At 46.5% G+C, this 12,182-nt stretch overlaps 1 protein-coding gene across 8 annotated transcripts in view; it reads right to left on the bottom strand.

Annotated features, from left to right (window-relative positions):
* SGSM2 (small G protein signaling modulator 2) overlaps nucleotides 1–12,182 on the bottom strand; it is an 81,928-nt gene that overhangs the window by 10,004 nt on the left and 59,742 nt on the right. For all 8 annotated transcript variants that reach the window (XM_080982825.1, XM_080982820.1, XM_080982822.1 and 5 more), the window contains 5 exons: nucleotides 9,882–10,032; nucleotides 9,089–9,153; nucleotides 6,854–6,999; nucleotides 4,284–4,412; nucleotides 456–632 (listed from right to left, as the gene is read on the bottom strand). In XM_080982825.1, coding sequence (XP_080838951.1) covers nucleotides 456–632; nucleotides 4,284–4,412; nucleotides 6,854–6,999; nucleotides 9,089–9,153; nucleotides 9,882–10,032 — 668 coding nt within the window. The remainder of the gene's footprint in view (nucleotides 1–455; nucleotides 633–4,283; nucleotides 4,413–6,853; nucleotides 7,000–9,088; nucleotides 9,154–9,881; nucleotides 10,033–12,182) is intronic.

Here is a 12,182-nt window from a genome sequence, read left to right as displayed (position 1 = left end):
TCCAGAACTGTATTGCTGAAGCCTTATCTTCCGCAGCAGTAAACTATTTTGGACCTTAAAACTGCCATGGTGTGGTGACTAGAACTTGGATGAAAAACGGCACAGAAATATAATAAATCAAATCAAAATCAAATCAATCTGCTGGGGGAGAGGCTGCAAGCAGGCTGGGGATGGGCCTAGATGGGGGTCCAGAGCCAGAGCCAATGATGGGCAGGGTACCCTGTTCCCTCTCCCTCTCTGTGCCACCTCTTTCTCCCCATTCTCATTCCCTTCTTTTGCACCTGCATGAAACTAGAGCAATGGCCAAATGAAATTAGGCCTCAGGCCAACTGGGGCTCTCAGGCCTCTAGTTGCTGACCCCTGGTCTAGATTTATGGACCTTCGGTCTGACCCAGCAAGGCTCTCTGCATTATGTCACAGCAAAGAGGTATGTAGAACAAGGCACATTGCCTTACATCGTTGCTGATGGTGGAGTCCCTGTGGATCAACCGCTGGACGTGGCTGTCTATGCTGCTGCCAGAGGAGAATTTGGTGGCTGTTTGAGACTCCTTCTCCCGAAGCTTCACAATCACCTCGCAGGCTTTCCACTCGGCCATCACTTTCTGATACCTGAGCGCAATTTCCTCGTCAACCTTCAGAAAGGAAGGGGGGAAAGGCTGTCAGGAAGTCATCTCTGGAAAGGCCTTGGGAAACCTCTGCAGGTTTTCATTTAAATATATATATTCTTTATTAAAAAAAAATCAAAAGTACAAAATTACAAGTGCATAGAGTGAGATAAGACACACACAAAAAGAAGGAAACAAGAAATAGTATCCACGTAGAAAACAAGACAGAACAAATAAAAAATATATACCGTGTGCATTACAAAAAAAGGGGGGGTTCTGAAAGGTTTTCACAACAGGGAAAGCTGAGGCTCTTCAGACGATGCTGGACTACAACTCCCATCAGTCCCAGCCTGCCTGGCCAGTATTGAGGGATGATGGGAGTTGTAGTCCAGCAACCTCTGGAGAGCCACAGGTTCTCCACTCCTGCCTTAGACAACAACCTTAAGCCAAGTACCCTTGTTAACACCATTGAAATTAACTCGCAAGCTTTCTCAGAGGGCTTTAAATGAAGGCTTAACTTCTCCTCAGGTGCCTTTCAAATCTTCTGAAGTCTTCACTCTAGTCCAGGATCCACTGTTTCCTCAGCTCCACTGCAATCCATCACCACTGCGGCCTCAGCTCTCCCAAAAGTGACTGGGGGAGTCTTGCACGCCTCTCCTGCAGCAATTCTTAGCTTTTTCTCCCAAGTCAGGGATGGGAAGCCTGTGGCCTTCCAGAGATTGCTGGACTATAACGGGGCGGCCCGTCCCATTTCGCCGCCTGAGGCAAAACAGGAACCTGCTGCCTCCTGCTACCTCAGCCCTGAGGTGGCAGCTTCCAGCAGAATCTCATTGAACGCCACTGCCGGCACTTTTCCTCACTTCTGTGGTGGCAGTGGCAGGTCAGGCGCCGACCCACAGGATTTTGCTGCCTCATGGACCAATTGGCCACACTGATGGGAGTTTTGAGCCCGAAACGCTCCTGAATTATAAACTCGTCTTGTCCATGCGCACCCGAGGTTCTGGTGGGAGAGAAGGGGGCCCAGGGTTGGGCAACATCGCCAAATGAAAGCTTTCAGAACCCTGAGAGTCGCTCTTTGACTCGCCACTAATCTTATCTTAGCTGCAAGAAAAAGAGGAGGGGGCTAGCAGGCTGGGAAAAAGAGGCAAACTGTCCTCCTCCTCCAGACTTTATCTGCACACTTGTTTCTGGCCAAAAACCCCAAGGTCACGCTGACCTTGCAGCCTGCAGCTGTTCCCATTTCTCTCCTTGGACAGAAATGAGAAACTTCAGGACTCTGCAGACGATCATTCATTTGTCATTAGCATCTTAATCTCCGCCAGTGAGCTCTGGGTAGATTCTTCCTGTTGCACATCTATTGTCAATTATAACCATCGTTTGTCACTCCCACCTAGGGAATAATTACATTTTGGTTCGCTGTAGAGAGATGCTGGAGGGTTGCATACACATTGTACTTTCACTTATATGTTGTTGTAGCGAGCATTACCTGACATTTTCAGAAGGTACAATTAAAATTATTTGGTTTTCAGGAGCGGTTCATGTGCTTTTTATATTTTAAACAATTCATTATTTTAATTCATAACCCTGGAGATAAATATAAGCACAAGCTGGGTCTGCACAGTGACCCACACTTTTTGCTATTTTCATGAGTGCTGCTCAGAAGCAGATCCCCTACCTTATCTCTTGTAGGGGAAGGAAACCAGCAAGACATCACCAAACCCACTCTAGGAGACTGGTGCACCCTCAGGGAAACAATTTCTATGTTACCTCTGGGGCGGGTAAAGGTTTTGATGCCAAAAAAATAAAACAATTATCCTGTTGTTTATGTGGTTTTCTAATCAAACACAAATTTACCAAGCTAAATGTTACCCCATCACGAAAATAATGCCAGGTTTGAATTCCCCACACTCAAAAATCTAATTTTAAGACTCCTCACTGAAGAAATTTGCAAAAAGTAAGTTTCGCTCCCTAAAATGACATACCCTAATACACAATGAGGCGGCTTTGTTAGGCCTGGTCTCTTCAGGGTACAGTCTTGTTTCTGGACTGTAACTCTTCAGACTGGAAGCAGAAGGTTTCTCAGCCCAACTTAGTGGTGCTGTGAGCTGAACCTGCAGGGCTCTGAGACTGAGCCAGCAAGAAGCCACAGTGAACTCCACACCCGGCTAGCATTAGTGCTAAAGTGATGTGCCAGGGTAGGCAGGGGCAGGACAAATTAGGAGGAAGGAGACTTGCCAAAAGTTCCAAAGTGTAGGTGCTGCTTCTCTGAAAGATTGGGGGATAAAAAAACGAAAGAAGGGTGGGGCTGAAGGGCTACAGCCCTTGGGGTTGGGCTAGATGACCCTTGGGGTCCCTTCCAACTCTATGATTCTAACCCCTTTGTATCTCAGTGGTTCCTGCCCCTTGGGGGGTATTACCCAAGGGGCTGCCTAAGTGGTAAGGGGGCAGTGGGCGTAAATGACTCTCAGACTTTGAAAAGCTGTTATCGCTGGATCGAGGTCATCCATTTTGTTGAATTAATTAATTTAAATAGGTTTCAAATGCATTTTGAATAAATGTGCAGCTAATTGTCAGCGTTTTGTATTTTATTGCATCATTATCTTCCTTAATGGGTTGTGCAGAATGGAATTCTGAATAATGCTTTTTAATAGGATTGTTGTTGTTGTTGTTTAGTCGTTTAGTCGTGTCTAACTCTTCGTGACCCCATGGACCAGAGCACGCCAGGCACTCCTGTCTTCCACTGCCTCCCGCAGTTTGGTCAAACTCATGTTAGTAGCTTCGAGAACACTGTCCAACCATCTCGTCCTCTGTCGTCCCCTTCTCCCCTCAATCTTTCCCAACATCAGGGTCTTTTCCAGGGAGTCTTCTCTTCTCATGAGGTGGCCAAAGTATTGGAGCCTCAGCTTCAGGATCTGTCCTTCCAGTGAGCACTCAGGGCTGATTTCCTTAAGAATGGATAGGTTTGATCTTCTTGCAGTCCATGGGACTCTCAAGAGTCTCCTTCAGCACCATAATTCAAAAGCATCAATTCTTCGGCGATCAGCCTTCTTTATGGTCCAGCTCTCACTTCCATACATCACTACTGGGAAAACCATAGCTTTTACTATACGGACCTTTGTTGGCAAGGTGATGTCTCTGCTTTTTAAGATGCTGTCTAGGTTTGTCATTGCTTTTCTCCCAAGAAGCAGGCGTCTTTTAATTTCCTGACCGTGTCACCATCTGAAGTGATCATGGAACCCAAGAAAGTAAAATCTCTCACTGCCTCCATTTATTCCCCTTCTATTTGCCAGGAGGTGATGGGACCAGTGGCCATGATCTTAGTTTTTAATAGGATAGGGATGTGTTTATAGAACCAAGGGAATGGGGCACCAATATAGTTTGAGAACCACACTGCCTTATCTGGTGAACCTGCACCAGAGGATGCATCTAGGACCAAGCCTCCCTAGAGAAACCGAGATTGGCCTTTGTCTGGCCTTTGGCACAGGATTGCTGCCAAAAGTTCTTCTGCAACCCTTTGTAATTCAAAATGCCCAGGGTGGAACTGAGAGTGCAATGGAGACACTTTGCCGTTGAACCTCCCTGTCTTAAAAGCATCTTCAAGCAACACTCCTTCCCCCACGCCCACAAAAAAAGACCAGGTCGGTTACCAAGCATCTAAAGATAACCTGAAGTACTCACCCGACCCATCTCCTTCTTGGTCATGCCAAACTTGTAGTGTCCCAGCAAGAACGGCCACACCTCTTTCCGAATGTCATGCTGCACCCCACCATAGTAAACTCGCCGGAGGAGCTCCAACTCCTTGTAATTCTGAGCCAAAGAAAGGAGGGAGAGAGATTTGTTTTATTATTATTATTATTATTATCATTATGAAGACTATTACAATGAGTTAAAGTAGAAAAAGAATACATAAAACATTTTAAAACAACATGACAGTAAAATATAATTAAAATTGCTATATAACATATACACAAATGGATGAACTTACCGTTTCCCTCAAATATACATTGATTCCTGGGTCACAATGGTTTCAATAAATACCGTACGTTCCAAATATCATTACATTTTCCCACACATAATCTTTTGTCTGCAAGTGATCTGTTAATGGGCTGCAAAAGTTGTCACATCTTCCATCCATTGACTGAAAGAGGCCATATTTTCCTCTTTCCAGTGTATCAGTATCAATCTTTTTGCAGATGTAAGGGCACAGAGAATCCATTTAACTTGCCCGATTGCCAAGCCCCATATATTAGGTATATAATTTAAGCTAATGCTATGTTCTGGAAATTTGTAACTCTTTCCTCATTATCATAACAAAATAAAAAAAAAATCCTTCCAATAGCACCTTAGACAACTTTGTTTTGACTATGGCAGACCAACACAGCTACCTACCTGTAACTCATTATCATACTTATACAACCAAATATTTTCTTCCAGAAATTTGCCAGCATCTAACACTGTATAAACAAGTGTTTCAAAGAAGCATGGCTGCAGAAAAAAACAATGCAATGACCCCAAACTGAATGCTGAAATCCCGCACAGAGCAGGAACGAACTCCCTGCGTCATCAGCAGATGTGTGTGCTGAATTCGACTTTAGAATCGTAGAACTGTGGAGCTGGGACACTCAGAGTCATCTAGTCCAACCCCCTGCATTGCAGGGATCACAACCACCTCTCCACCTGCCGCACACCTGGCTTGATCTGTGAAGCAGGTAGGCATGGTTTAGAGATGGGAAGGCCTAAGAAAAATGTGGGAAATTTGGGGGGGGGGTCCTAATTTGAGCAGTGGGCCCAGAACCCCCCCCCCAGAAGAGTGTGTGTGGCTAGTATTAATAATATTAATTTATTACAGTCGTACCTTGGGTTACAGACGCTTCAGGTTACAGAGTCCGCTAACCCAGAAATAGTACCTCGGGTTAAGAACTTTGCTTCAGGATGAGAACAGAAAATGTGTGGTGGCGGCAGCAGGAGGCCCCATTAGCTAAAGTGGTACCTCAGGTTAAGAACAGTTTTAGGTTAAGAACAGATCTCCAGAACGAATTAAGTTCTTAACCCGAGGTACCACTGTATTTATACCTCGCCCATCTGGCTGGGTTTCCCCAGCCACTCTGGGCAGCTCCGAACAGAATGGTGAGGCCTAGTGTGTCAAGTTTCATCCTTACTCTAAAGCAGTGTTTCCCAAACTTGGGTCTCCAGCTGAACTACAATTCCCATCATTCCTGACCGGCTAGCTAAGGATGATGGGAGTTGTAGTCCAACAAGAGCTGGACTCCCAACTTTGGGAAACACTGCTCTAGAGGATTTCTGGAGGACCTGCGGGGTCAATGACTAAAAGGCTCTTCGGCGGAGGCTCTCTTCCACTCCTGGCTGTCTGGGGCTATCATTTTCCTGCCTTCCTTGGGAGCATCATGAAGCATCTGATAGAAAACAATATACAAGAGAAGATGGGTCTTAATCTGATTCAGCAACATAATAAAAAAGGGGGGGCAGCGAACCCATCAACACTTAACCTGATTGCATCTCATAATGGTTTCTTAATGGCCTGTTATCATCAAGTGCATCTTCAATGGGCTCAGGGCTATTTAAGCAAATTGATTTCAGAGAATCTGCCGGAGGACTAGGAGCCTTATGGGTTAGCATTTCGACTCAGGACACCATGGGCCAGAATCTTCCAGCTAAGACCAGGGGAATCCTGCCAGATCAGATGACAACAAAATCCGCCCACTGCCGTTTCCTTTGGTGGCCAGCCAGAGCCCGAGAGCAGGGCACAGAAGCAACAGACCTTTCATGCCATCGACGTCTTCTCCCCCGGCAACTGATGCTCAGAGGTACACTGCCATGGCTCATGGAAGTTCGATTTCTGCTGTCAAGGTGGGACTCATCATCAGAGCCCTCCTCCCACTCTGTGGATTTATCTACTTCCCTTTTAAGGCTGTCTAAGCCAGTTTGAAGTTTTCTGGGTTGTTGTTGTTGTTTACAATTGGGTGTGTATAAATTTTACGAAATAGATCAATAAGCCGGTGGTCGTTGGCCGCTTCCAAACTGTCTGCAAGGGAAAGTGGCCCTTAGAGTTAAAGTCTCCCCACACCTGATTTTATAGATAGATGGACAGAATGGAAAGAGGGGAAAGCTATTTGTGCGCATGTGCACTACATATGGTGTGTTTCTGTGTGCGCATGCTTGAGATTCTTATTATATCAAGCAGCAGAGCATTACTATAAAATCGATCAGTACAGAGGGCGGCCTCCTACCTTCTTGTCCTTCTGATATTTGCTCCAGACCTCTTTCGTCAGTCCCCCCGCGGCACTCGTGGGTTTGTCCGGAGGGATGATGGTGTGGCTTACCAGGGCAGACAGGTGCGTCCGGACGGTGGACAGGTGGCGGCAGTAGGCGAGCCCTGAGTTCGAGGGGGAGGAGAAAGAAAAGGATGGTTAGTGGAGAACTGAACGACCTGCCACTTTATGAGTGCTTCACACGCTTTTTAGACAGTTCTTTAAAAGGGCAGGATCTGGTGTATGGGGGTGGTGGTGAGGGTTTTAACAATTTCCCCCAGTGCAGGTTAAGGACTGTAGGGCGCCATATGGGGGTTAACCCTTCCGACGTGCAGGTATGGACCACAGCGCATGGAGAGGGGGAGAATTGTAACCCTTTCCCCATTCAGGTAAGGACCACAGTGTGCTGTAAGGGGAGGGTTGCAACTCTTTCCCCATGCATGTTAAAGGACACAGGAGGGCACAGAAAAGGGGGAGGGTTTTGATCCTTTCCCCAGATGCCGGTTAAGGACCACAGTGAACCAGGGTGAGGGTTGTAACTCCTTCCCCACCCAGGATATGAACCACAGTACATGGGGCAGGAGAAGGGCTTTTAATTCCTCCCCCTTTAATAATAATTTTATTAGTTTTCAATTACAGTCCAATAATAGCCTCATTTTAACAATACAAATTTATAATACAATTATTAATATCAATCGTTCAAATACTGAATTATATAATTTAGATAAAGTGCCCCCCCCCGCAAATGCTGGATTAGATGGTTTAATGATTTTCTTTATTTCTGCGTTCCAAAATCTTATTAATTTCAATTACATTCCGGTCATCATCATAATCCCTCATACAACACCTGCAATATTAATAAACTTCTATTCGTGTGGACACATTAAATGATTTCTACAACTACAAGTGAGGAACTCAAAACTAAATCCTTGTTCTTCCAGTGTATGGCAATTATTCTGTCCGTGGTGTTTCTTCCTGGCCCTGTAAGATGTTATGTCTTTCTTTCCCCTGGCTGTTGCTGTTATCCCTCATGCCTTGGGCAGAGCTGATATCCCATTGTTGTCGATTTAAGAGGGGAAGGGCTTTTAAGACCCTTCTCTATGCATTGCAGTACCACTGAATAAAAAGGCAAAGGTAAAAGTAAAGGACCCCTGGATGGTTAAGTCCAGTCAAAGGCAACTATGGGGTGCGGCGCTCATCTTGCTTTCAGGCTGAGGGAGCTGGCGTTTGTCCACAGACAGCTTTCTGGGCCATGTGGCCAGCATGACTAAACCACTTCTGGCGCAACGGGACACCGTGACGGAAACCAGAGTACACAGAAACGCCGTTTACCTTCCCACCGCAGTGGTACCTATTTATCTACTTGCACTGGTATGCTTTCAAACTGCTAGGTTGGTAGAAGCTGAGACAGAGCAATGGGAGCTCACCCCATCATGTCAATTCAAACTGTCAGCCTTCTGAATGACAAGACCAAGAGGCTCAGTGGTTTAGACCACAGCACTATCTGCTCCCCTAAATATCACCCTTGAATATCACCCCATGACCCAGCATGTTATTCGCTCCAGGAGAGAACTTTCCATTGGTACCTGTTCCCCTCACAGAGCTACAATTCCTAGAGCGGTTTAACCATTAATCCCTGGGGTCCTCTAGGAATTGTAGCTCTGAGAGAGAAAGAGGAGTCTCTTTCAAACATCGGAAGACTTATTTCCAAGCAAAACACGATACATCTCAATTGGGACAGCGGACTTACAACCCCCCCCCCCCACTTGCAAACATTTACCGTATTTTTCGCCCTATAGGACGCACTTTTTCCCCTCCAAAAATGAAGGGGAAATGTGTGTGCGTCCTATGGGGCGAATGCAGGCTTTCGCTGAAGCCTGGAGAGCGAGAGGGATCGGTGCGCACTGACCCCTCTCGCTCTCCAGGCTTCAGGAAGCTCTGCGCAACCCTCGGGAGACCGGCTCCGAGGGTTGCGCAGAGGTGCCTGCAGTCCCGGGCTCAGCGCACTTCTCCCCATCGCCAGCCCCACAAGCTCGGGGGACAGCGGGGAGGCGGAGCGCGCCTTCCCGCTGTTCCCCGACCTGGCTCTTCCAGCCCCGCACCTGGGGGGGGGGGGAATAATTTTTTCCCCCTTTATTTCCCCCCCCCCAAAAAAAAAACTAGGTGCGTCCTATGGGCCGGTGCATCCTATGGGGCGCAAAATACGGTACTTACATCCATAGAAGGCTCTGGAAATAATCTGTTTCTTCATGCTTTGGCATAACATTTTTAGAGGGGTCCTGTTGAAAGAAATATCCAAAGGCTTTAAACTGACAAATGCACATGTTAAAATTTATTTTTAGAAGAAACGTCTCAACAGCCTGGCATAAGCTTTCGTAGATTACAGTCTGCTTCATCAGATGCATGGTGTAGCTCCTGAGTTTATCACTGGAGGTGTGTGTGTTGTAAACAGTGAGGTTGAAAAGAAAGCACAGAGACAGTGCTGATTACACTAATTTTGTTTTTCTGTGTTCTCAACAGTTTCGTGAATTAACCCTCGTCAATCACGCGATTGCCGCCAAACCGTGCACGCTAGCAATGAGGGATGGAGGAGAGATTACCGTATTTTTTGCTCTATACGACTCACTTTTTCCCTCTTAAAAAGTAAGGGGAAATGTGTGTGCGTCTTATGGAGCGAATGCAGGCTGCGCAGCTATCCCAGAAGCCAGAACAGCAAGAGGGATCGCTGCTTTCGCTGCACAGCGATCCCTCTTGTTGTTCTGGCTTCTGAGATTCAGAATATTTTTTTTCTTGTTTTCCTCCTCCAAAAACTAGGTGCGTCTTGTGGTCTAGTGCATCTTATAGAGCGAAAAATACGGTAAATTCAGTACGCACTTAAAGCACAGATCTGTAAAATCTGCACTTCCCACAGCCGTATGCAAACTGAAATGCACTTATTCTTTGATATTTGCACTAACACAGAGAGCCCCCCCAAAAGCAAGGTCAACAGATGGGCAGTTCATTTCACCTGTCGTGGATGCAGGTGCAGCAGCTGGGAACGTCGTAAGGGGAGCTTCCGGTGGAGCACGAGAGGCAGGAGGACCCCTGGCTGCACGGGTCCAGTTGCCATGACAACAAGCTGGCCCCAAACCCCTGCATCTCTGACGTGTCGCCGATATCTAGGCAAAAGAGAGAAATGGAGGGGAGGTGGGGGAGAGGGAGAAATATTTAGCGCTATATGAAGCCTCGGAGCGTCCTTTGGGCTGAGATTTGGAGGGGAGGGAAGAGGAGAAATATGCTGCAAAGATTTGCAGTGTGCTTCCCCTCCGATACACCCCTGACCAACACCAACAAGTTGCAACACTTTGATTCCTCCCTGCTTCTGTTTTGCTCCATTTGGGGCAAATATAGCTAGAAAAAGAAAAAGAAAACATTGCGACCCTGATTCCGTAAGCCACAGAGAGTCAGCATGGTGCCTTCCAGGTGTGTTGGACTACAACTCCCATCATCCGCAGTCAGATGGCTCGTAGTCGGGGATGATGGGAGTTGTAGTCTGTGGCATCTGGAGGGCACCAGGCTGGAGAACCGCCACCCCTTTATTTTCCCTCCCTCTTTTTAAACCGGATGATGCCTTTCATAAACAACTGGCTGTCAGCTCATCCATGATGTCCATTAAGGCAAATGGCTTGGGCCCAAACCAGGCAGCCGTACCGAAAACATGCAAGCAAGATGCGGGTTGGCGAGGTTATCTCCCCACGGCTGCGCTTTCAGATTTTGGCAGGAAAGGGTTAGAAAATAAGAACGGAGGAGGAACTCCAAAACATGCAACTTGGCTAGCCGACACAGCGTGTATTCACGTTTCCAAAAAGTGGCCTGTTTCAAGGTGGGGTTAGAGCAGTTAATGGATTCAGCTATTATTGCAACAGAAAGTGTTAACAGAAAGGCATATGGGTTGGATCGGAGAATGCGGTTAGTATTATCCAAAAAAAAGAAGAGAGAGAGAGATGTTATGTTCATGCTATAGAAGCCAAACTCCATTAAAGCAAAAGCGAGCAGGGAGGATAAAAAATGCTCTTCACCTTAATTCTTCAGGAAGGAGCTGAACAAGCCAGTATTTATGGCAACTTCCCCCACCCCAAATCCATTTGGCCAACCAATCTTAAAGGGGTGGGGAGTGTGGTTTGGGTTTTTCCTCCCCTTCTCCCCCCACCCCTCCACAAGACAAGAAAAAGACAGCTTTGGAAGGTCTTTATTGATTAAAAGAAACCATATCCTTTTAAGGTGAACCCCACAGAACCTAAGAATTCAGATGAAAGGTACCAGAACTGGTGAAGAATTAGAGTGAACAGCATCTTCAGAAACGAGAGCTCATTTCTGTTTGTTTTTGCTTTTTGTTTTTGTTTTAAATCGGGTTTCCGCAAATCTTCCTGATCAATGGCCAGATTTTCAGCCGCATGCAAGAAATGTCAAAAGGGGGTGGCAAGGAACTCAAAAGCAAAATGGAGAGCGAGGCGGGTGCAAGAGTGCTGTCATTATGCTGTTCAGAGGAATGGTCAAGGCGCCAGGGGTAGGCTGGGTAAGGAGAGACTCTGGACTTCAAGGTCTTACGGCATCTGCTTAAGTAATGTGCATTGCTTGGCAGAACAACCTGACAGTTTTCTCATCCTTGGTCCCAGTATTGCCTCTTGTAGCAGGGAAGAGGAGGGAGACAAAACTAGCATGAGTTGGCTCTGCCTGTCATTGGCTCTGGCGCCACCTACTGTTGGGCTCTTTGCCTTCTGTCCCATCATTTCCAGTGTGCACTGGGCTCCTCTATAAACATTCCCCGTACACTGAAAACTAGGAAGTCAGGGAGACTTAGTCTTCTTCCTGACATGCTAATTTTATATGTGAATGGATTTTCTTCCCTTTATCCCTAAGAAATCATGTTCCTGACACTATAGATTTATTTATTTATTTATGAGAGAGAGAGAGAGAGAGAGAGACTGGGGGAATTTCTTTTAAAAAAATATTTATTTTGCTTGTTTGCAATCAGATTTATATCCCGCATTTTCCTCTCTCCAAAGAGAGATGTGCAAAGTGGCCATAGAAAGCCTGCAGGACAAAACAAAGAATAACCCAAGTCAATTTAAGAAGGGGTGCAAGTATGGCAGCCCTGGCTGCCAATATTGCTACTTTTCGGGCGTTTTGGAGTGCCCCACCCTCAGCCCTATGGAGGGTGTGCGTTCTGGATGCCACGAGGCTCTTGCACACATGCATGCAGGTGTGTGGAGCTATTGACATGTAGGTGCACACGGGGGTTGGACTAGATGACCCTCGGGGTCTCTTC

The sequence above is a fragment of the Podarcis pityusensis genome (assembly GCF_964106645.2).
Source record: "Podarcis pityusensis genome assembly, chromosome: 15".
NCBI classification, from domain to species: Eukaryota; Metazoa; Chordata; class Lepidosauria; order Squamata; family Lacertidae; genus Podarcis; species Podarcis pityusensis.
The sequence above is the reverse complement of the archived record's forward strand: the minus strand, read 5'-3'. Positions and strand labels throughout refer to the sequence as shown.